Source organism: Chiloscyllium punctatum, chromosome 22, assembly GCF_047496795.1.
Source record: "Chiloscyllium punctatum isolate Juve2018m chromosome 22, sChiPun1.3, whole genome shotgun sequence".
In the NCBI taxonomy this organism is placed as follows: Eukaryota; Metazoa; Chordata; class Chondrichthyes; order Orectolobiformes; family Hemiscylliidae; genus Chiloscyllium; species Chiloscyllium punctatum.
In genome coordinates this window covers 22,268,268-22,292,901 of record NC_092760.1, presented here as the reverse complement: position 1 = coordinate 22,292,901, position 24,634 = coordinate 22,268,268, and the positions used below count along the sequence as shown (strand labels likewise).

At 42.8% G+C, this 24,634-nt stretch overlaps 1 protein-coding gene across 1 annotated transcript in view; it reads right to left on the bottom strand.

Annotated features, from left to right (window-relative positions):
• The window catches only part of LOC140493878 (mucin-6-like), a 385,697-nt gene that overhangs the window by 136,104 nt on the left and 224,959 nt on the right, over positions 1-24,634 (bottom strand). Inside the window, exons 15-16 of the mRNA XM_072592872.1 lie at positions 24,432-24,596; positions 2,271-2,365 (exon numbers count right to left, since the gene is read on the bottom strand). Coding sequence (XP_072448973.1) covers positions 2,271-2,365; positions 24,432-24,596 — 260 coding nt within the window. The remainder of the gene's footprint in view (positions 1-2,270; positions 2,366-24,431; positions 24,597-24,634) is intronic.

The following is a 24,634-nucleotide window of genomic DNA, read 5'->3' as shown; positions in this document are numbered from 1 at the left end:
CCACTTAATCTGAAGATGGGGGATTCCTTGGTAATGTACTGCATTATTTATGTCTCATACCAAGTGCTTAAGAAGTTTGCAGTACGACTCCAGGTATGGAAGGTGCAAAGGACTTGGCCTGTACTGAACTTGTTTAGCAAGGATCAGTCTCACCACTGCAGACCAAAGCCTACCACGTAACAAGTAGATTTTGTCACAAGGAACTTTTTAGTACAGTATCTTCCCATATTTCCCTTTCCTCAATACAAAGGGTTTCTACTAGTAGATCTGCTCAGGAAGGTTACTATACATAGGATACCGAGATGGAGGATGGTAAGTAGCAGAAGACTGACAATCAGTGTTTTTAAATTCATCATGGAGAGTAAACAATGTACAGTATAAATGTTTTCAACCAGCTTTTGGGTTAAATTGCCCGTAGTATCCAGGGATGTTCAGGCTAGGTGGGTTAGCCAGTGGAAATATAGGGCAGGGGGAAGCTCTTAAGAGGGTCGATGTGGACCAGTGGGCCAGGTGGTCTGTTTCCACACTGTTGGGATTCTATGATGATTCTATGATAAACATTACAGTCAGATAAACAGATTACAGATAAATATTACTTTGCAGTAAATTAATGCGGGGGCTTCCACACGTGGTCTGACTGGGCTTGCAAACTGCTGACCACCCTCACTGGTCCCCATTCCAACAACTGTCCCTGCTCTGCTCCACTCCACTCCACACCTCTAGCCTGCCAACAATTGTCTAAATACCTATGGTATTTATGGAGCCACTATTTGAATCTTTACCTTCAGCTTCCCCTCGATGTTGTTTCTGTTTATGCTGCCAAGTTCTAGGCACTCCCCCAAGGAGAATCAAACTCTCCACATCTGCCCTGTCAAGTCCACTAATAAGAATCTTGTATGTTTCAAGAAGGTAACCTCTCACTCTTTTAAACTCCAATGAAAACAGCCAAAACTACTCAACCTCTCTTCAAAAGACAATCCCTTTAAAACTAGGATCAACCTGCATACCCTCAGATTACCCCTCATTATCTTCCAGCTATCACATTTTAGCCTTCTCGCTTAACTTATCTATATTCCATTGAAGATCTGTTAGGTCATCCTCACCATTTGCCTTGCCATTTATTTTTCATTCACAAACTTGACTAGGATACATTCACTTTTCCTCATCCAATCATTAATATATATTGTAATTAATTGTGGACCAGCACAGATCCCATTCAGTCCACTCCTGGTAGTTCTGTCCTAATTCCTTTGTAATTGACCTTGTTTAAATTTAGCACAGTGACTTTCAATACAGCTTTCTCCTTTTCTAGAAGGAGCGCTAAAGTCTACAATGCTATGGTTGTCATTTTCCAGGGAATCTTTCCTCAAAGATCAGCTATTAAACCTGCCCCATTACAGATCACCAGACTCAAAAGAGCCTGAACTCTGTTGGATCCACAAAATATTTTTTAGGAAACTGTGTCAAATACACTCTGTAAGTTCTTCCTTATTGCACCTTCTGCCAATTTAATTTTCCCAATCTTCCAGTCACCCATGATTAATGTATTGCCTTTTTTAAAACATGCCCTCATTGTCTCCTGATTTATTCTCAATCCAACCCTTAACATTGAGTTCCTGAGTTTGATCTGCTTGTAATCATAAGTGTGTAATGACTATAAGATCATACTCATTAACCTTTATTTTGGCATTAATTAATTTATTTCGTTCCAAATTCTACATGCATTCAAGTAAGTAGCTATTAATTTTGCCTTTTTACTACTTCCTCCAATTTGATCCTACTTGCTGCTGTTTTTCTATGTTTCTGGGTATAGTTAACTAAAGAGATGACTTGTAAGGCTACTATACCCTTTAACCTTTTTAGCATACATTTCCTCTGTTCCAAACTGTTCTCCTCCACCACCACCACCAAATCCCAACCTGTCTATATCCTCAGAACAACCTTAGTTTTTTTAATTTGCCAAGACACTGGTCTCAACATTGTTCAAGTGAAGTCCATCCCCACCAAAACAATTCCCTTCCACCCCAGTATTGAAGCCAGTGCCTTACGAACTGAAATCCATTCCAACCACACCAATCTTTAGCCTATGCCAGTTTGTCCGTGGCTCAGGTAGTAATCGAAAGAATATTTATTTGGGTCAAAAAAGATATGATAATTTCTGGAGGCAGGTTGTGTGTTATCTTCCCATCACCAACAATAAAGTTATTACTCTGTTTCTGAAAACTCAGTAATCAGGTTGCTATATTCTCCAGAATAAAAATGTATTTTACCTCATAATAATCTGTGGGATCCACCCTACAATGACACTGTCCAAAAATGCTGGATTTATTCATCAATATGGAACAATATGACTCAGCAAACACACCTGTAAAGACAAATTGAATTAATTTGTTATTGAACTGCTATGCAGCCATAAATACACATATCAGTATCAATGGAATGCCTCCTTACCTAGACGTCCCTGAATGCAATTTGGACAAAATGTTAGTTCACGTGCAGCAATGAACTAGACTTAAGCAGGAACAACAGAAAATTCTCTAAAGATTAGATATGGGTATAACACTATTCAATAGTGACAAGTCAGAATCAATGGTCCATTATTTTGATACAGCTGTTGTAAAATTACTTGAAGAGATCACTGAGGATATTATATATAACCACTTTGATAGGGCTTCTAGAGACATGGCATTAAGATATTGTCAATAAGGTGTAACAAATACCTGTGCTGTTGTTAAATCTATTAAGGAGAAATACAACTGTAATAGGGGAGTGGGTAAGCAAATAATGTTTAATATTGCATATAAGTAAAGTTAATGCTAAGGATCTGAACAGCAATCTGAATACTGAATTTAAATATTTTGGAAGGCTAAGAGACTTGCTGTTGTAGTTTCTTAAAGTCTTTACATCAAGAGTCATAATAAAAGCAAATAGTGTTATATCATGTATAAATGCGGCAACCTAATACAACACAAAATGTCGTTGTACAAAACACTGGCTAAGATTCATCTAGAATACTGTGTCCAGTTTACATTCCCTTCAAATGCTAAGGATCTGAACAGCAATCTGAATACTGAATTTAAATATTTTGGAAGGCTAAGAGACTTGCTGTTGTAGTTTCTTAAAGTCTTTACATCAAGAGTCATAATAAAAACCTTCAACTTCCCAAATATTGATTGGAGGCTCTTTAGATCAAGTAGATTGGATGGGGCGGTGTTTGTGCAGTGTGTCCAGGAAGCTTTTCTAACGCAGTATGTAGAGTGTCCAACCAGAGGGGAGGCCATATTGGATTTGGTACTCGGTAATGAACCGGGACAAGTGGTGGGCTTGTTAGTGGGTGAACATTTTGGTGATGGTGACCACAATTCTGTGACTTTCACCTTGGTTATGGAGAGAGATAGGTGCGCACAACAAGAAAGATTTTACAATTGGGGGAAGGGAAATTACGATGCTGTAAGACAGGATTTGAGGAGCATACGTTGGGAGCATAGGCTGTCAGGGAAATATGTGGTGGAAATGTGGAACTTTTTCAAGGAGCAGATACGACGTGTCCTTGATATGTATGTACCGATCAGGCAGGAAAGAAATGGTCGTGTGAGGGAGCCTTGGTTGACGAGGGAGGTTGAATGTCTAGTAAAGAGGAAGAAGGAGGCTTACATAAGGTTGAGGAAACAGGGTTCAGACAGAGCAGTGGAGGGATACAGGATAGCCAGAAGGGACCTGAAGAAAGGGATTAGGAGAGCTAAGAGAGGGCATGAAAAATCCTTGGCGGATAGGATCAAGGATAACCCCAAGGCATTTTATGCATATGTGAGAAACCTGAGAATGACGAGAACGAGGGTAGGTCCGATCAAGGACAGTAGTGGGAGATTGTGGAGTGAGTCGGAAGAGATAGGAGAGGTCTTGAACAAGTACTTCTCTTCAGTATTTACAAACGAGAGGGACCGTATTGTTGAAGAGGAGAGTGTGAAACGGACTGATAAGCTAGAAGAGATACCTGTTAGGAAGGAAGATGTGTTGGACATTTTGAACAACTTGAGGATAGACAAGACCCCGGGCCTGACGGGATATATCCTAGGATTATGTGGGAAGCAAGAGAGGAAATTGCAGTACCGTTGGCAATGATCTTCTCGTCTTCACTGGCAACGGGGGTGGTACCAGGGGACTGGAGAGTAGCGAATGTGGTGCCCCTGTTCAAAAAAGGGAATAGGGATAACCCCGGGAATTACAGGCCAGTTAGTCTTACTTCTGTGGTAGGCAAAGTAATGGAAAGGGTACTGAGGGATAGGATTTATGAGTATCTGGAAAGACACTGCTTGATTAGGGACAGCCAGCACGGATTTGTGAAGGGTAGGTCTATCCTTACAAGTCTTATTGAATTCTTCGAGGAGGTGACCAAGCATGTGGATGAGGATAGAGCAGTGGATGTAGTGTACATGGATTTTAGTAAGGCATTTGATAAGGTTCCCCATGGTAGGCTTATGCGGAAAGTCAGGAGGCATGGGATAGAGGGAAATTTGGCCAATTGGATAGAAAACTGGCTAACCGGTCGAAGGCAGAGAGTGGTGGTAGATGGTAAATATTCAGCCTGGAGCTCAGTTACAAGTGGAGTTCCGCAGGGATCAGTTCTGGGTCCTCTGCTGTTTGTAATTTTTATTAATGACTTAGATGAGGGAGTCGAAGGGTGGGTCAGTAAATTTGCAGATGATACGAAGATAGGTGGAGTTGTGGACAGTGAGGAGGGCTGTTGTCGGCTGCAGAGGGACTTAGATATGATGCAGAGCTGGGCTGAGGAGTGGCAGATGGAGTTCAACCCTGCCAAGTGTGAGGTTGTCCATTTTGGAAGAACAAATAAGAATGCGGAATACAGGGTTAATGGTAGGGTTCTTAGTCAGGTGGAGGAACAGAGGGATCTTGGGGTCTATGTACATAGATCTTTGAAGGTTGCCACTCAGGTGGATAGAGTTTGTAACAAGGCCTATGGAGTATTATCGTTCATTAGCAGAGGGATTGAATTCAAGAGTCGTGAAGTGATGTTGCAGCTGTACAGGACTTTGGTTAGGCCACAGTTGGAGTACTGTGTGCAGTTCTGGTCGCCTCACTTTAGGAAAGATGTGGAAGCTTTGGAGAGGGTGCAGAGAAGATTTACCAGGATGTTGCCTGGAATGGAGAGTAGGTCGTACGGGGATAGGTTGAGAGTTCTCGGCCTTTTCTCGTTGGAACGGCGAAGGATGAGGGGTGACTTGATAGAGGTTTATAAGATGATCAGAGGAATAGATAGAGTAGACAGTCAGAAACTTTTTCCCCGGGTACAACAGAGTGTTACAAGGGGACATAAATTTAAGGTGAAGGGTGGAAGGTATAGGGGGGACGTCAGGGGTGGGTTCTTTACCCAGAGAGTGGTGGGGGCATGGAATGCACTGCCCGTGGGAGTGGTAGAGTCAGAATCATTAGCGACCTTTAAGCGGCATTTGGATAGGTACATGGATGGGTGCTTAATCTAGGTTAGAAGTTCGGCACAACATCGTGGGCCGAAGGGCCTGTTCTGTGCTGTATTGTTCTATGTTCTAAAAGCAAATAGTGTTATATCATGTATAAATGCGGCAACCTAATACAACACAAAATGTCGTTGTACAAAACACTGGCTAGGTTTAATCTAGAATACTGTGTCCAGTTCACATTCCCTTAAATCTTGAAAGAAATAAAAGATGTGAAGAAGTTTGGGTGAGATATCAAATAAGTAAACAGTTTACGAATCTTTGTATATTCATACAGCTCAGATATTTTATAAAATATTTACAAAAACAGAGATTAGATGAATGGATCTGGACAGATCATTTCAAACAAATAAGAGACATAAGTGGTTATACATAAAAGCTATTTAGGTGTAGACATTAAGCTAAATTGACATGGTAAGTGAAAGCAGAAAGAAGAAACAATGAGAACACTGTAAAAAGAGAGAAATGTAGCAGTAATATTAGAAATCTTTTGATAATTGCACTGTATGAATCAGACTGAAGGAAACAGCAGAAGTAGCAATGGAGGTACCAAGTTCCATGTACATCAACATCAGTTGTGTAATGAACAAGGTTGATAATTTAGGAACATTACTTAAAAGGATGAAGATTGATCAGTAATGGCAAACATTTAAAGACTGCATGGAGGAACTGCAACAATTATTCAATCCTTTAGGAGTAAGGAAGGGGATTACAAATTGGCCAAAGAAAACTTCAGACCTGAGAATTGTGAGCATTTTAGATTTCAGCAAAGGAATTGATTAAGAAGAGGAAAATAGTACAAGAGTAAGTCTGCGGGGAACATACAAACTGACTGAAAGAGAAATAGATTAGAGAAGACAAATCTAAGTCCCCTACAATCAGAAACAGGAAGTTATAAGGGGAACAAAAAGATGGCAGACCAACTAAATACATATTTTGGTTTTGTCTTCACAAAGGAGAACACAGAAAACATCCCAAAAATGTTAGGGAATATAGTATCTAGTGAGAGGGAGGGACTGAAGGAAATCAGGCCACTTGGGACTGAGCTGAGGAGAAACTTCTTCAACCACAGTGTGGTGAGCCTGTGGAATTTTCTGCTACAAAAGTGGTCCAGGCCAAAATACTGAATGCTTTCCAGAAGGAGTTGGATGCAATTCTTAGGGCTAAAGTGATCAATGGGTATGGAGCTGAAGTGGGAACATGATACTGAGTTTGATGACCAGCCCTGATCAGACTGAATGGTGGAGCAGACCAGAAAACCTATTCCTGCTCCTGTTTTTAATGTTTCTAAAGCATTGCTATTTCTTCAACACTGTGAAATCTTGCAGCTTTCTTCGCTTAGTAAGCCCCATGCAAAGTGTTTTTTATCTACTTTGAAAATAAAGGTGGTCACTAAAGGCATAAAACAAAAACAAACTGAAGAACTGTGGATGCTGGAAATCAGAAATTAAAACAGAAATTATTGGAAAAATTTAGCAGGTCTGGCAATATCTGTGGAGAAAAATCAGAGTTAGTGTTTTGGGTCCAGTGACCCGTCTTCAGAAAGTTCTGGTTCCTTCACAAATCCCTCTCACATCCATGGATTCAGGATGTTGTTGCATAATTTCAAACAGTATTGACCAACACAGTGCTGAGCTGTCTGCTGAGACTCAATTCTGACAGCTTTAAGAGTATCTACTTTTTTATTTGCTGGGAACTTGCTTGTGGTTTATCAAGGTTCATCTTCAGCCAAATAAATCTCAATCCATCTAGCATTTCTCTGATCTTCATTTCTGTACATAGTGCATGTAGGGTTATAGGATTTCACAGATGATCCCAAGTTACCACCACATTCTGGCCATGGATGTTGTCATCTAAAAGAGTTTGATTGAGACTGCTAACCAACTCTTGAGCCCTTTCTGGGGCAATGGTACAATAAATATTGATCTGAGAACTGCTTTACTTCTTGGAGTGGTACACTTTAAACCTGATCTTGCTACCAGACAATGGCATGTATTACAGCCAGTCCTGTGATAGCTCTAAGGACACAGATGAGGATTGTATGACTGGTAAAAATAAGGCCTAGCTGGTACTAGTGATGTCAGTACAGGACAAGTTATGATATAGCTTAGTTGAGAGGAGCTGTTCACCACACGGATTCCATGGTTAACAATAAAGTTCCAGCATTCTCTTCCCAATCCCCTGTTGCCCTACATTTAAGACCCAACTGATATTATTACTGAACAAGTCAAATCCCATTCTGAATAGATCAGTTTTATTGTGGCTTTAATGAGGTAGTCTCTCACAGAAATGTGAATAATGCAGTATGTTTGGTTTAAACAATAAAACAGAAGTTTGTTGTGCAAATGAAATGAAGATATGGTACAATAATTAAATCAATGTAGTGTGCTGGAAATAAAGCCCCACTATTCCCAGAGTCACAACAAATGTGAAAAAATGTGATGATACTATCCAATATATCTGACTTACAAACTCAGCTCGAAAAGACATATGCCACCAAGTTTGTGTACTTAGAGTCATAGAGATGTGTAGTATGGAAACAGATCCTTCAGTCTAACTCATCCATGCCAACCAGATATTCTAAATTAATCGAGTCCCAATTGCCAGCACTTGGGCCCATCTCTCTAAATCCTTCCTATTCATAAACCCATCCAGATGCATTTTAAATGCTGTCATTGTACAGGCCTTCACCACTTCCTCTGGCAGCTCATTCCATATATGTGCCACCCTTCGCATGAAAAAGTAGCCCCTTAGGTCCCTTTTAAACCTATGCCATCTAGTTCTGGACTACCCCACGCCAGGGAAAGGACTTTGTCTATTTATCATATCCATGCCCCTCATGATTTTATAAACCTCTATAAAGTCACCCCTTCACCTCCGACGCTCCAGGGAAAACAGCCCCAACCTATTCAGTCTCTCCCTGTAGCTCAAACCCTCCAACCCTGGCAACATCCTTGTAAATCTTTTCTGAACCCTTTCAAGTTTCATAACATCCTTCCTGAAGGAGGGGATCAGAATACAGCACACAATATTCCAAAAGTGGCCTAACCAAAGTCCTGCACAGCCATAACATGACCTCCCAACTACTATACTCGATGTTCTGACTAATAAAGGAAAATATATCAAATGCCTTCTTCACTATCCTACCTACCTGAGACTACATTTTCACGGAACTATGAACCTGCACACCAAGGTCTCTTTTTTCAGCAACACTCCCCAGTACAGTACCATGAAGTGTACAACTCCTGCCCTGATTTGCCTTTCCACAACACAGCATCTCACATTTATCTAAATTAAACTCCATCTGCCACTTCTCGGCCCATTGGCCCATCTGATCAAGATCCTGTTGTATTCTGAAGTAATCTTCTTCACTGTCCACTGCACCTCCAACCTGAAAACTTACTAACTGTACCTCCTATGTTCACATATAAATGATTTGGATATGACGAAAAGCAGTGTACCCAGCACTGATCCTTGTGACATACCACTGGTAACAGGCCTCCGGTCTGAAAAGCAACACTCACAACCACCCTCTGTCTTTTACCTTTGAGCCAGTTCTGTACCAAATGGCTAGTTCAGAAAAAAAAACCTATAGTAATAAAACATTATGAATTATTAACTTAAAACTTGATGATTCTACCCCTTCTTCATTACAGACACACACATATACATGTACACAAAGATATAGTTTTTAAGGGATAAAAAAAGGGATCATTCAGTTCAATAATGCCAATCTGGAGGACAAGAATTGATGAATGGTCTTAGTTTGATGATTTCCAGTTTTCTTCAATCCCTTTTCGGTTATTTGTTGAAGATACAAGGTTGTTTGCAGCAAAGTTCAGTCTTTCAGAAACTGGTTGAGAACTGATCCCTTGACTATCCGGAAGGCTTTCTATATTCTTCCTTTGGCAAGACTATGGAAAAAGCAGCTTATTAGTAAAGGTTGGTAAAAACAGCTTGCAGGATCAGAATTTGCTGGTAGCTTTAACACAAGGTAGACAAGCTATATGTTGACACTTTTCCTTTAGAAGTGAAGTTCTCTTTGCTGCTGTTGCTTACTCAGAACTGTTCTCCTTCTTGGAGGGTAATTCCGATATTGTTATTTAGTGGAATTCTCTCACATCCTCCCTAATTGGTCAATGGAAATGCCAAACAAATAAGTTCATTTCTGGTTCCAATTCCTGGTCCTGAGAAACTGATAACTTCTTCCTTTACTCTTTGTATAACTGAGCTTAGACTTTCTCACATTCACATAACCTGTTCAGAGTTTTAGCAAAACATGCCTGGGTCTGAAATTTTCAAATACTGAGGCAAGCTATTTCTTAACAGCTCTAAAGTATCTCTATTTCTCAAGAACACATCTGGGTTCATCCAAGGATCCTGAAAACTGGCAAAACGGAATCCCAAAAGCTACTTTCCAACTTTTAATCCTTTCCCTAATCAGAAAAAAAGCCAATATCTGACATTCTAATCTGAAAGCCTCATGCACAACTGTTTCCTTTGTTTGTTCACAGAAATGTTCTCAATGTAAATAAAGTCCAATGAGCCTCTAAAACTCTCTCAGACTATTTTTAAAAGATATCACCATGGCCTCAGACACATTCACAAGTTAATCATTAAACCTCTTCTGACACATATAAACCCATTAGTTTAAAATTCAAGTGATACTAAAAAATAGATAAATCACACTTTACATCACACTATGTGCTTTAACCAAGCTGTGTAGACGTGACGGAGACAGACAAATAAACTAAATCAAACTTTCCACCTCTGTATTTGCAACGCAGTAAAACTAATACCTTCAAAGCCTCTCAAAATTGAGCCCAATTCTTCTTAACCAGACTTTTGAATAGCTAATCCCAGACTCTACAAATAATCAATTCCAAACAATGGTTTATATCTTAAACAAAAGATTTAGCAATGCAAAAATTAAACAAAGAAATCTTATTAGTCCATTCTTTAAACCTACAAACCTATATTTTTAGCTCCATTCACACAAAAGATAGACTGACAAATAAACACAGTTATGGGATAAAGAAAACAAAATGACAAAACTGGCCAGATTATTTAAGTGGTTTCCATGATGCATTGTATCGCAATCATAGAAGATAGATTCTTGGTTGATTTTCTGAGAATGTCAATTAGGGTCACCTTTATAGTCACTGAGATAAAGGCAGTAATACTTATTTTTCTACTCTCTGAGATTCCAAATGCTCCTCATGGGAGTCTAGGCATAGAACTTCCAAATTTTTATATTGTAGAATTAATAGCTAGATCCTTTCTCACAGAGAACACAGTCCAAATCCCAATTCTAACTCTGACCATTCCCTGACAAACAGACCATTTCCTCCATGAGATTCCAATTTTCATTCAATATCTGCCATCTGCTTGAGCATAGAGCATTTTCCAGACTTGCTGGAACCAATTCACAGGTACATGCTAATTTCTAACTTCCCCTACTTACTTAAACAAAATGCATCTTCTGGAGGTGACCAAGTGTCTGCAAAACCTTTTGATCAGCAACCAACCAGCAATTACTCGAGTAATAGTCAAATATTTTTGACAACTTTTTAAGGTTAAATTTATGGGCTTGACTATTACATGGATACTACTTTTGAGTGGCTGAAATTCACGCCCATCAAAATTCATAGTGTATCGTTAGCAGAAGCCCAAATGATCTCTAAACGAACAAAGAAAAAAACCAACGAATTACAATAATTCTGAAAACTTGGCACGGAACATAACAGCTAGCGGACTGGAAGACCTAGAGCAGTGTAGGATGACCAGCAGACTATAAAGCTGGAGCAGAGCACGACAGCCAGCCGCTGACTCATAAATGTTGATTTGTTATCTGTGAAGAATTAGGGTTGACTTTTACATGAGATATGTAGAAAATTCCAGATTTTTTGCCTAAAAATAGGGGATTGACTTTCACATAAGATTAACTATTACTTGAGCACACACAATAAGTTCCAGGCCTGGTCTCACAAATAAACAAACACTCCTTATTACAAGCTGTTACCCACAATCCAAAGTCATCTTTAGTTCACAGTTCACAGATCTGAATGTAAATTGACATAAGAATAACATTAAAAATAATGAAAAATTACAAAGTTTTGACGTTCCTCAGAAGATACAGTGCCTCACTGCTGGGAATTCTGCTCATGGTAATACCTCTCAGAATTCATTTTTGACATTTGGTGGATGTGAGTGCCATGGCATTAATGTACATGAGGTCAATTGGGCCCATGCTTGTTGAACAAGAAAGAGTAAAAAGTCCTTCTGGGTCTTCTATTGAGGGGGTGAAATAATGTCCCCCTGTAATTTCACCAGTCTGCAACTTCCCAGTTTACATATGTCACCACAGGAAGGCACTATACAAGGCTTGCTGATGAACAGCCAATGAACCACACACCTTGTTCTCTTTTTGCAACAGTTGTACTGCTAGGCGGTGGTAAGAGCTGAAACCAAGAGTGTTAAACAAACTAAATTACTAATCTCCTTCCACATCAAATACACACTTGCTGCTGAACACATACATCCTTTAATGGGGGCTTGATAACTGGCACTGCACAGTCCCTAATTTGCTTCATTTTTATTTCACATTTTACAGGTAGAATATTAACACCTTTTTACAACTGACACAAACTACTCCAGACCTGTTTCGTTTTACATAAATTAGAAGGCAGCTGGTCAGCCCTCTCCAGGCTGCTCCACTGTTCAACAAAAACATAAAAATCATAATTGATCTGATTTGAGCCTCAACTCCCTTTCCAGCTTATACTTTACACTTTGAGTCCCTTTTTATTCAGCTATCTATTTACCAAAGACTTAAAATTGTTCAATGACCCTGCCTTCATTGCTGACTGGATAAGTCTTTGGGCTCATGACCACCTGAGAGAAAATGTTTCTTTTCATCGGTAATAAATAGGAAACCCTTTCTTTTTAAATCATATCCCCATGTTCCAATAAGGTTTTCCCACTTTTTTCTAAACTCCAATGAATACAGGCCCAAACTGTCCAGCCTCCTCTCACAGCAATGTGTCCATTTTTATATAAGGAGATGAAAACTATGCACAGTATTCTAAATGTGGTTTCACAAATACTGTATTCAATTGTAGGAAAATCAATACTTTTATATTTGATTTGATTCCCCTTGCAATAAATTACAACTATCTATTTGCATTCCAAATGATTTCCTGTACATGCAGACTCATTTTTAATATTCGTAGACTAGGACCCTAGGGTCTCTCTATACCTCAGAGTTCTGTAATCTGTCTCCAGTTGTGTGGTTTGTGGGGCAGCATGGTGTCTCAGTGATTAGTATAGCTGCCTCACTGTACTAGGAACATGAGTCCAATTCCAGCCTCAGTTAATGGTCTCTGTGGAGTTTGTACAGAGGGGAGCTAATGGCTGAGTGGTTCTGTTGCTAGACTATTAATCCAGAAATCAAGCTAATGTTCTGGACATCTGCGTTGAAGATATGGCAGATGGTGGAATTTGAATTCAATAAAAACCTGGAATTAAGTGTTTAATGATAATCATGAAACTGTTGTTGATTATCAGAAAAATCCATCTGACTCACCAATGTCCATTAAGGAAGGAAACTGTCATCCTTACCTGGTCTGGTCTACATGTGACTCCAGAGCCACAGCAATGTGGTTGACCCCTGGCTGCCCTCTGAGCAAAGAACAATGGGCAATTGTTAGCCAGCAACACCCACATTGCGTGAATCAATTTTAAAAATATTCTTCCCATGTCTGCGTGGGTTTCCTTCAGGTGCTCCAGTTTCCTCCCACTGTTCAAAGATGCGCTAGTTAAGTGGATTGGCCATGTTAAATTCCCAAGTGTCCAGAAATATGCAGGCTAAGTGGATTATCTGTGGAAAATGCAGGATTACAGGGATAGGATGGGGGGGGGGGGGGGGGGGGGGGGGGGAGTCTGGGTGGGATGCTCTTGGTGTGGACAGATGGATTGAATGGCCTGTTTCCAAACTTTAGGGATTCTATGATTTAAATAGTGGGCAGTTTTATAATATACTTCTTACCAAAGTGGATAAGTTCACATTTTTCCATCTTGTAATCTCTTTATGCCCTCTTCACAATTTACTCCCTTATCAATCGTGCCAGCAGCAAATTTAGTAAAAATATATTCAGCCTATCAACCCAGTCATTAATATAGATTGTAAATAGTTGAGACATCAGCACTGATCCCTGTGGCACTCTTCATTACACCTTTCCAACCCAAAAATGATTCACTTATACTGATTCACTTGTTAGGTGATGAGACCCACATCCAGACTATTAAGTTACTCTTGACACAATCAGGTCTTATGTTGTGCAATAACCTTCAATGTGGTACCTTGTCAAATATCTGCTAGAAATCTAAGTACACCAAATTCACGCTTCCTTTATCTGTGCTGTTTCCTACTTCCTGAAAGGACTGTGATTAATTAGTCAATAACAAGTTCCCTTTCACAAAGCTGTGTTGATTCTATCTGATTATTTTGAGATTTTCTAAGTGCCCCGCCATAATTGTCTGAATAACAGGTTCCAATGTTTTTCCCAATACAGACGATAGCTGGCCTGTTGTTTTCAGCAAAATAAAATAAAATGAAATGAAATGCACAGAGGATGGTGGGTGCTTGGAACACGTTGCCAGCTGAGCTGGTAGAGGCGGGCATGATAGCATAATTGAAGATGTATCTAGACATGAATGGGCAGGGAGCAAAGGGATACAGACCGCTAGAAAATAGGTGACAGGTTTAGATAGAGGAACTGAATCGGCACAGGCTTGGAGGGCTGAAGGGCCTGTTTCTGTGCTGCAGTTTTCTTCGTTCTTTGATAACTGAGATGCTGGAAACAAGAACAGAAATTGCTGGAAAAACCCAACAGATCTGGCAGCATCTGTGGAAAGAAATCAGCATCAATGTTTCGGGTTCAGACACCCTTCTTCAGAACTGATGGTAGCGAGGAAAAAGTTGTTTTTAGTGCAAAAGATAGGATGGGAGAAGGGGATAAGAAGTAAATGATGGGTGGAGATACACCCAAAGAGACAGAAGAACAGTTGGACAGTTAAGAAGTGGATAATATCAAGGAGAATGAAAAGCTGCTTATGGGGACTGAGTGGCTGAAAATGGGTTGTGGGTAATAGCAGATTTCTTCATCAATAATTGCTTTGATCAATGGAATATTGGAAGTGGCCATTGTTCTCTAAGGCCTCCCTTTGGAACTTGACAATCAAGAGGTTGTTTCACAATGCCGGGCCAGGTTGGGAGAGGACCACTTATTGATGAAGAGATCCAGCATCACCTCCAATGTGCTAGTGCAACCTTCGGCAACCAGAGTAAGAGGGTGTTCAAGGACAACAACATCAGATCTTACACTAAGCTCATGGTATACAGAGCTGTAGTGGTTCCCACCCTCCTATCTAGCTCTGAGACATGAACTGCCTATAGCAGACACCTTAAGGTGCTGGAGCAGTACCAGCAATACTGCCTGTGCAAGATACTGTGAATCTGCTGGGAAGAAAGATGTACCAAAACCAGCGCCCTCGATTAGGCCAACATCCCCAGCATTGAGGCACTAACCACCCTTGATCAGCTGCAATGGGCTGGGCATGTCATTTGCATGACTGACACAAGATTTCCCAAGCTGGTGCGCTATCCTAGCTCTGAAATGGCAGCCCCAGGTTGAACAAGAATAGTGCTTCAGGGATTACCTCAAGGCCTCACTAGCAAAGTGCACCACACTTACAGGCAGCACGGTGGCACAGTGGTTAGCACTGCTGCCTCACAGCGCCAGAGACCCAGGTTCAATTCCTGCCTTAGGCGACAGACTGTGTGGAGTTTGCCCGTGTCTGCGTGGGTTTCCTCCGGGTGCTCCGGTTTCCTCCCACAGTCCAAAAATGTGCAGGTTAGGTGAAGTGGCCATGCTAAATTGCCCATAGTCTTAGATGTAGGGGAATGAGTCTGGGTGGGTTGCACTTCGGCGGGTCGGTGTGGACTTGTTGGGCTGAAGGGCCTGTTTCCACACTGTAAGTAATCTAATCTAATCACTCCCACCAACACCTAAGAATCACGGGCTCAAGACCATCCAAAGTTCAGCATTCTTCATTTGTTTGGCGGCAGTTTGAGTGGGAGGAGCTACAGCAAGTCCAGAGGTCTGACGGAAATGTAAATTTAAAATAGATAAAAACTTACCTTATCTACATGGCGGAGCACACACTGAGCAGGAGTGGTCACGGGTCTGCAGGTTAAGTGAGGCTTTATATTTGGGTGGTTGCTTTACCCGAAACACTACTCAGGTAATGTCTCCCACCCGTCCTCCTCCTCTAACCAACAGAAAAAGTTCTGTGCACCAGATTATTAAGGTGACTTTCAGTAATCTTAGATTTTCAGTAATCTTGTTGGGAATTTAGAATAGTGGGAATGGAGGTTAGGGCAGTTGAATGTTCCTCCTGCAGAATGGTGGACGCTCAGAAATTGTTTCCGTTAGGCGAGGAGACTAGGACCTGTGGACACAGCCTTAGAATTAGAGGGGGTAAATTCAGAACAGAAATGCGGAGATATTTCTTCAGCCAGAGAGTGGTGGGCCTGTGGAATTCATTGCTGCAGAGTGCAGTGGAGGCTGGGATGCTAAATGTCTTCAAGGCAGAGATTGATAAATTCTTGATATCACCATGAATTAAGGGCTACAGGGAGAATGCGGGTAAGTGGAGTTGAAATGCCCATCAGCCATGGCGGAGTGGACTCGATGGGCCGAATGGCCTTACTTCCACTCCTATGTCTTAAGATCTTATGGTCTTAATGTGGGAGGTAAGGGTCACCACTCGTGTCCCTGCTGACTGCATCCGTAGGAAATGCACCCAACTGCAGTTCCTTGAAAACCGCATTAGGGAACTGGAACTGGAGCTGGATGAACTTTGGATCATTCAGGAGGCAGAGGGGGTTATTGCGAGGAGTTACAGGGAGGTAGTCACACCTCAGGTACAAGAAGAAGGTATATGGTTACCATTCGGGGATGAAAAGGGAACTGGCTGGCAGTGCAGGGAACCCCTGCAGCCGTTACCCTCAATAACAAGTATATCTTTTTGGACTCTGTTGGCAGGGACAACTTACCAGGGTAAGCAATGGGCACTGGTCTCTGGTTCAGAGTCTGCCCGTGTTGCTCAGAAGGGAAGGGGGAAGAGGAGCAGAGCATTTGTCATTGAGGACTCCATAGTTACGGGGACAGATAGGAGGCTCTGTGGGAACGAGAGACACTCACGGTTGGTGTATTGCCTCCAAGGTGCCAGGGTTTGCAATGTCTCTGATCATATTTTCGGGATCCTTGAGGGGCAGCAGACCCAAGTTGTGGCCCACATAGGCACCAACGACATAGGTAGGAAGAGATTTAAGGCAGAAATTCAGAGAGCTAGGATGGAAACTTAGAGCTAGAACAAACAGATTTGTTGCCCATGCCACGTGCTAGCAAAGCGAGGGATAGGAAGAGAGAGGAGTTGAACAAGTGGCTACAGGGATGGTGCAGGAAGGAGGGTTTTGGATTCCTGGATAATCAGGGCTGTTTCTGAGGTATGTGGGACTTCTACAAACAGGACGGTCTTCACCTGAACCAGAGGGGTACCAATATCATTGAGGGGGGGCGGAATTTGCTAATGGTCTTCAGGTGGTTTAACCTAATTAAGCAGGGGGATGGGAACCTAAATTGCAATTTGAGTATACAGGAGGTTGAGAGTAGTGAGGTGAGAACTAAGGTTTCAAGGTCGCTAGAAAGCAGTGGCAAGCAAAAACTTGGTTTGAAGTATGTCTACTTCAATGCCAGGAGCATCCGAATAAGGTGGGTGAACTTGCAGCATGGTTTAGTACCTGGGATTTCAATGTTGTGGCCAGTTCAGAGACATGAGTGGAGCGGGGACAGGAATGGTTATTTCTAGGATTTAGATGTTTTAGTAAGAACAGAGAAGATAATAAAGTGTTGGGGGGGGGGGGGGTGTATGGTATTGTTAGTTAAGGACAGTATTGCAGATGCAAAAAGGACGTTTGAATACTCGTGTTCTGAGGTGGTTCGAAACAGGAAAGGGGGGGAGAGATTACCCTGTTGGGAGTTTTCTACAGGCCTCCAAATAGTTCCAGAGATGCAGAGGATAGGATAGCAGAAATGACCCTCGATAGGAGCGAGAGTGACAGGGTAGTTGTTAGGAGGGACTTTAACTTTCCAAACATTGACAGGCAATACTATAGTTCAAGTATTTTAGATGGGTCAGTTTTTGTCCAATGTGTGTAGGACAGTTTCCTGACACACTACGTACAGGTCAACAAGGGGCAAGGCCACATTGGATTTGAACCCGGTCAGGTGTTAGATTGGAAGTAGGTAGGCACTTTGGTGAAAGTAAAAACAATGACTGCAGATGCTGAAAACCAAATACTGGATTAGTGGTGCTGGAAGAGCACAGCAGTTCAGGCAGCATCCAACGAGCAGCGAAATCGACGTTTCGGGCGAAAGCCCTTCATCAGGAATAAAGGCAGTGAGCCTGAAGCGTGAAGAGATAAGCTAGAGGAGGGTGGGGGTGGGGAGAAAGTAGCATAGAGTACAATGGGTGAGTGGGGGAGGAGATGAAGATGATAGGTCAAGGAGGAGAGGGTGGAGTGGATAGGTGGGAAAGACGATAGGCAGGTCGGACAAGTCCGGACAAGTCAAGGAGACAGTAACTGAGCTGGAAGTTTGAAACTAGGATGAGGTGGGGGAAAGGGAAATGAGGAAGCTGTTGAAGTCCACATTGATGCCCTGGGGTTGAAGTGTTCCGAGGCGGAAGATGAGGCGTTCTTCCTCCAGGCGTCTGAGGGAGCGGCGGTGAAGGAGGCCCAGGACCTCCATGTCCTCGGCAGAGTGGAAGGGGGAGTTGAAGTGTTGGGCCACGGGGCGGTGTGGTTGATTGGTGCAGGTGTCTCGGAGATGTTCCCTAAAGCGCTCTGCTAGGAGGCGCCCAGTCTCCCCAATGTAGAGGAGACCGCATCGGGAGCAACGGATACAATAAATGATATTAGTGGATGTGCAGGTGAAGCTTTGATGGATGTGGAAGGCTCCTTTAGGGCCTTGGATAGAGGTGAGGGAGGAGGTGTGGGCACAGGTTTTACAGTTCCTGCGGTGGCAGGGGAAAGTGCCAGAATGGGAGGGTGGGTCGTAGGGGGGTGTGGACCTGACCAGGTAGTCACGGAGGGAACGGTCTTTGCGGAAGGCGGAAAGGGGTGGAGAGGGAAATATATCCCTGGTGGTGGGGTCTTTTTGGAGGTGGCGGAAATGTGGGCGGATGATTTGGTTGATGCGAAGGTTTGTAGGGTGGAAGGTGAGCACCAGGGGCGTTCTGTCCTTGTTACGGTTGGAGGGGTGGGGTCTGAGGGCGGAGGTGCGGGATGTGGACGAGATGCATTGGAGGGCATCTTTAACCACGTGGGAAGGGAAATTGCGGTCTCTAAAGAAGGAGGCCATCTGGTGTGTTCTATGGTGGAACTGGTCCTCCTGGGAGTAGATACGGCGGAGGCGGAGGAATTGGGAATACGGGATGGCATTTTTGCAAGAGATAGGGTGGGAAGAGGTGTAATCCAGGTAGCTATGGGAGTCGGTGGGTTTGTAAAAAATGTCAGTGTCAAGTCGGTCATCACTAATGGAGATGGAGAGGTCCAGGAAGGGGAGTGAGGTGTCAGAGATGGTCCAGGTAAATTTAAGGTCAGGGTGGAATGTGTTGGTGAAGTTGATGAATTGCTCAACCTCCTCGCGGGAGCACGAGGTGGCGCCAATGCAGTCATCAATGTAGCGGAGGAAGAGGTGGGGAGTGGTGCCGGTGTAATTACGGAAGGTCAACTATTCTACATAGCCAACAAAGAGACAGGCATAGCTGGGGCCCATACGTGTGCCCATGGCTACGCCTTTGGTATGGAGGAAGTGGGAGGATTCAAAGGAGAAATTGTTAAGGGTGAGGACCAGTTCGGCCAAACGAATGAGAGTGTCAGTGGAAGGGTACTGTTGGGGACGTCTGGAGAGGAAAACACGGAGGGCTTGGAGGCCCTGGTCATGGCGAATGGAGGTGTAGAGGGATTGGATATCCATGGTGAAGATAAGGCGTTGGGGGCCAGGGAAACGGAAGTCTTGGAGGAGGTGGAGGGCTTGGGTGGTGTCTCGAACGTATGTGGGGAGTTCCTGGACTAGGGGGGATAGGACAGTGTCAAGGTAGGTAGAGATGAGTTCAGTGGGGCAGGAGCATGCTGAGACAATGGGTCGGCCAGGGTGGTCAGGCTTGTGGATCTTGGGAAGGAGGTAGAACCGGGCAGTGCGGGGTTCCCGGACTATGAGGTTGGAAGCTGTGGGTGGGAGATCTCCTGAGGTGATGAGGTTCCGTATGGTCTGGGAGATGATGGTTTGGTGATGGGGGGTGGGGTCATGGTCGAGGGAGCAGTAGGAAGAGGTGTCCTCGAGTTGGCGTTAGGCTTCAACGGTGTAGAGGTCAGTGCGCCAGACTACCACTGCACCCCCTTTATCCACTGGCTTAATGGTGAGGTTGGGATTGGAGCAGAGGGATTGGAGGGCTGTGCGTTGTGAGGGTGAGAGGTTGGAGTGGGGGAGGGGGGACGACAGGTTGAGGCGGTTAATGTCCCGGCGGCAGTTGGAAATGAAGAGGTCGAGGGCAGGTAATAGGCCAGCGCGGGGTGTCCAGGTGGATGCAGTGTGTTGGAGGTGGGCGAAGGGGTCCTCGGAAGGTGGGCGGGAGTCCTGATTGTGAAAGTAAGCTTGGAGGCGGAGGCGACGGAAGAATTGTTCGATGTCACGTCGTGTATTAAATTCATTGATGCGTGGACGGAGGGGGATGAAGGTGAGTCCTTTGCTGAGGACTGATCGTTCGTCCTCAGTGAGTGGGAGGTCTGGAGGGATGGTGAAAACCCAGCAGGGCCGGGAGCTGGGATCTGGTGTGGGTGTAGAGCTGGGAGTGGGGTCGGAGCCAGTACCTGGAGTGGGTGTGATGGTGGGGGGAATGGGGGTGGAGGCATGAGCTGGGGTAATGTTCCCCTCGGGGTTCTGGGGTGTGGGGATAGTGACAGTGGGGTCTGTGGGGGGCGTGTCAGCAGAATGCAGGTGAGTGGCGCTGGTGGAGGCGGAAGTGGTGGTGATCATGGCAGTAGGGGTGGCGGAAGTCACTGAGCGTGTGGCATCAGCGATGATGTGAGGGCCGGAAGTGGCTGTGGGAGTGGCCATGATGTGGGCGGAAGTGACATCATCATTCAGCGTGGGGGTGGTAGCTGTGACAGCCGCATGGCTAATGGCGTTTCCGAGGCCAGGGGAATCTTCTGGAATGTTTGAGGAGTGCTGGTTATGGAGATGGGTGGATAAAATTTGTTGTACTTACAGTTTTTGATGTTTGAGATGGAATTGAAATACTGTTTGTTGAGAGTATGAATTCTCCTGAGGATGTAGTACAGAGTGGGTCCTTTGCAATTCTGAGAGAGTGTGATCCTCAGCTGAGGCAGGGCTGACTATAGAGAGGTTAGGTGCCGGCGCATTGCTGCAAGCGTGGAGCGGAGGATCTTGAGGAGAACTGTTGCTGGTGTTTTTGAATCTGCAGTCTGTGCTGTTTGTCCTGTTCGGGTCCGAACTCTGCTGGTTTAAAGGTGGTCTGGAGTCCGTGTGGGATGAGTTGGTTACGGAGGCATGCACTGAGGAAGCAAATGTGGCTGTGGTACCGAGTTTGTTTCACAACATGGTTGACGAGCTTCAGAGCAGAGGAAATGACCTGGGAGTTGCAGTGGGAGAGGGACTCCCTGAGATTCTTGTAGAGAGAGGAGGAAAACTTCTTCAAGGCAGGCATCCTTGCAAGAGGATAGGGGAATCGCTTTTCATCAATACTCACTCTAGAAAATGGCAATGTTGTCGAAGAGAATACTGAGATACAGGCTACTAAACTAGAAGGGATTGAGGTTCACAACAAGGAGGGGTTAGCAATTCTGGAAAGTGTAAAAATAAATAAGTCCTCTGGGCCAGATGGGATTTATCCTAGAATTCTCTGGGAAGTCAGGAATGAGATTGCCGAGCCTTTGGCTTTGATCTTTATGTCGTCATTGTCTAAAGGAATAGTACCAGAAGACTGAAGGATAGCAAATATTCCCTTGTTCAAGAAGGGCAGTAAAGACAACTATTGTAATTATAGACCGGTGAGCCTTACTTTGGTTGTGGGTAAACTGTTAGAAAGGGTTATAAGAGATAGGATTTTATAATCATCTAGAAAGGAATAAGTTGATTAGGGATAGGCAACACAGTTTTGTGAAGGGTAGGTCATATCTCACAAACCTTATTGAGTTCTTTGAGAAGGTGGCTGAGACGGTGGCCAAACAGGTGGATGAGGGTAAAGCAGTTGATGAAATGCAGTCCATGGATTTCAGTAAGGCGTTTGATAAGGTTCCCCACGGTATGTGATTGCACAAAATATAGAGGCATGGGCTTGAGGGTGACTTAGCGGTTTGGATCAGCAATTGGCTAGCTGAAAGAAGACAGAGGGTGGTGGTTGATGGGAAACATTCATCCTGGAGTTCAGTTACTAGTACTGCAAGGATCTGTTTTGGGGCCACTGCTGTTTGTCATTTTTATAAATGACCTGGATGAAGGCATAGAAGGATGGGATAGTAAATTTGCGGATGACACGAAGGTCGGTAGAGTGATGATAGTGATGAAGGATGTTGTAGGTTATATAGGGACATAGATAAGCTGCAGAGCTGAGCTGAGAGGTGGAAAATGGTGGTTAATGTGGAAAAGTGTGATTCACTTTGGAAGGAATAACAGGAATGCAGAGTACTGAGCTAATGGTAGGGACTACACTACAAAATAACATAATTGGCTGTAAACATGAACATTTTCCTTTGCTTTCTAATATAGGAGCCAGGAAGCAAGGTTAGGTGGTGAAGACTTTGATGAGAATAATGTTGAGGGAGTACAAGTTACTAGAATGTAGAAACCAGATGAGCTGGGGGTAAGTTGGAGATGGAAGAGGAACCAGAATAGGATGTGAACTCAGATCAAAGATTGAGGAAGCCTTATAGATTGGTGAACTAAGGGGAGAGGGAAGTGACACAGGCAACTGGATAGATGCTTTCAATCTTCAACAACCGGGATTGTTGTTGTTGGTGAAAATGGATTGGCTAGAAGAAAGTGATGTAAGAAAATAATCTGTGTGGAATGGAACTCATAGATTGCCCTTGTATTCTAATATGACCCAGGAATTTAGGCAGAGGAGAGCTTGACTAGATCATACTTATGTCATCCAGCCAATTTAGCAATACAAGGTTAAACTGGCTGTCCATCAGGTACATTCAAATGCTGTATTCTTTGGACTTAAAGGAGGACAGATGAAGGAATAACCAAGGTAAGAGAAAGTAGAGAATTTATAGCGATCAAAGGAAGAAGATCAAGAGCAGAGTTTCTTTAAATATGTAGAGTACAAATAACACAGAGTATCAAAGCAGAATATTACATATGAATATGGGGTGGGGGAAACAGTGACTTAGTGATAATGTCACTAAAATAGTAAATCCGAGGCCCAAGCTAATGGTCTGGGGATAAGGGTGCAAATCCAAGCATGGTGGATTTTAAATTAATTTAATACAATCTGGAATTGAAAACTTGACCATGAAGCTATCAATGACTGTTGTAAAAATCCACAAGGTTCATTAAAAAGTTCCTGAGGGAAGGCAATCTGCTATCCTGGATTAGTGGTGATGGAAGAGCACAGCAGTTCAGGCAGCATCCAAGTAGCTTCGAAATCGACGTTTCAGGCAAAAGTGGTTAGGATCATACCCAAGATGTGAGAAGATTATTGTGATTGCTGAACCCTTAGTTAATGGTATTAGAGTTCCTCCGGCCAATGCCTTAAGCCAAATATTTCTACTATTTCATTATGATTCACCATAAAATCCAAAGTAGATAGTGTTTTAATTATTTTTACAACATTCAGCAAGCTTTAATCACCTCCTCTGGACCTTTTATGGTCTTCTGTTGCAATAATTAAGAATCTGAACATCATTCAGGGCGGAGTTATTTGCTTAATCAACATCCATGTCACTGGACTCAATATCCATCTCGATGTCACTAGCATACAATGGCTGGAATATATACAGTTTTCAATGTATTTCACCAGCATCTCCCAAATCCGTTAGCTCTACCACCAAGGAGAACAAAAGTAATAATGGTATAAAACATTACATTCCTCTCCAAGGCATTTATCCTACTAACTTGAGCATGGTTGTTACTTTTACACAGTTGCCAGCACATTATCCTGGAATTCCCTAAATATTGTGGGAGTACCACCTTTACAAGAGTAGCATAATCTCAACAGGAAGGCACAGCAACACCTTCCAAAGGATCAACAATGAATAGTCTTTCAGTATTTCCCACATCCTAAAAGTGAATAAAACTTACAAATGTATAAAAATAAATAGTAATGCAACCTTTTGTAAATACGCTGTTGAGAAAGTACGTAATCTGCAAATGTATGGAAAGACATTTCCAAAACCTTTAAAATTACAAAGTTATCAATGAATGTGCCCCTAATTTTGAGAAATTTATCAATTTTGCTTTGAATTCCTGAAATAAAATGGAAAGACTTTTGTAAAAGGTTAATTAAAACAAAAAGGGTGAAGTATCACACATTATTTCCATGGTTATGGAGAATGAGCTTAACAGCGTTAATGTTAGACACTGTACTTTTGTGATTAAAAATGACTTAAATCTTTAAAGAACTAAGATGATAGCATTCAGCACTTGGATTGAAAATAAATATCAGTTACACGTAAAAACAGAATCACAATATAGATCAACAGTTAATTCATTACTTTAGGGTGTGAGTCAGTTTTAAGAAATACTGCTGCAACAAACCTTCATGTTGATATTTGCTACTTACTATTTGATTGGCTTAGTGAACATGGGTGAGAGTCTATATCTTGAGCAGACTGACAATGTTCAATAACTCTCCAGGAATCCACAAAACTGCTAGCCGTTCCCTCCTGAATTCCCATACTGCTCTTGAAATCATTTTGAGAGTTTCCATCAAAATTTCCACAAAGCCCTGAAAGAGAATAATATCTGTAATAGCAATATCAAGTC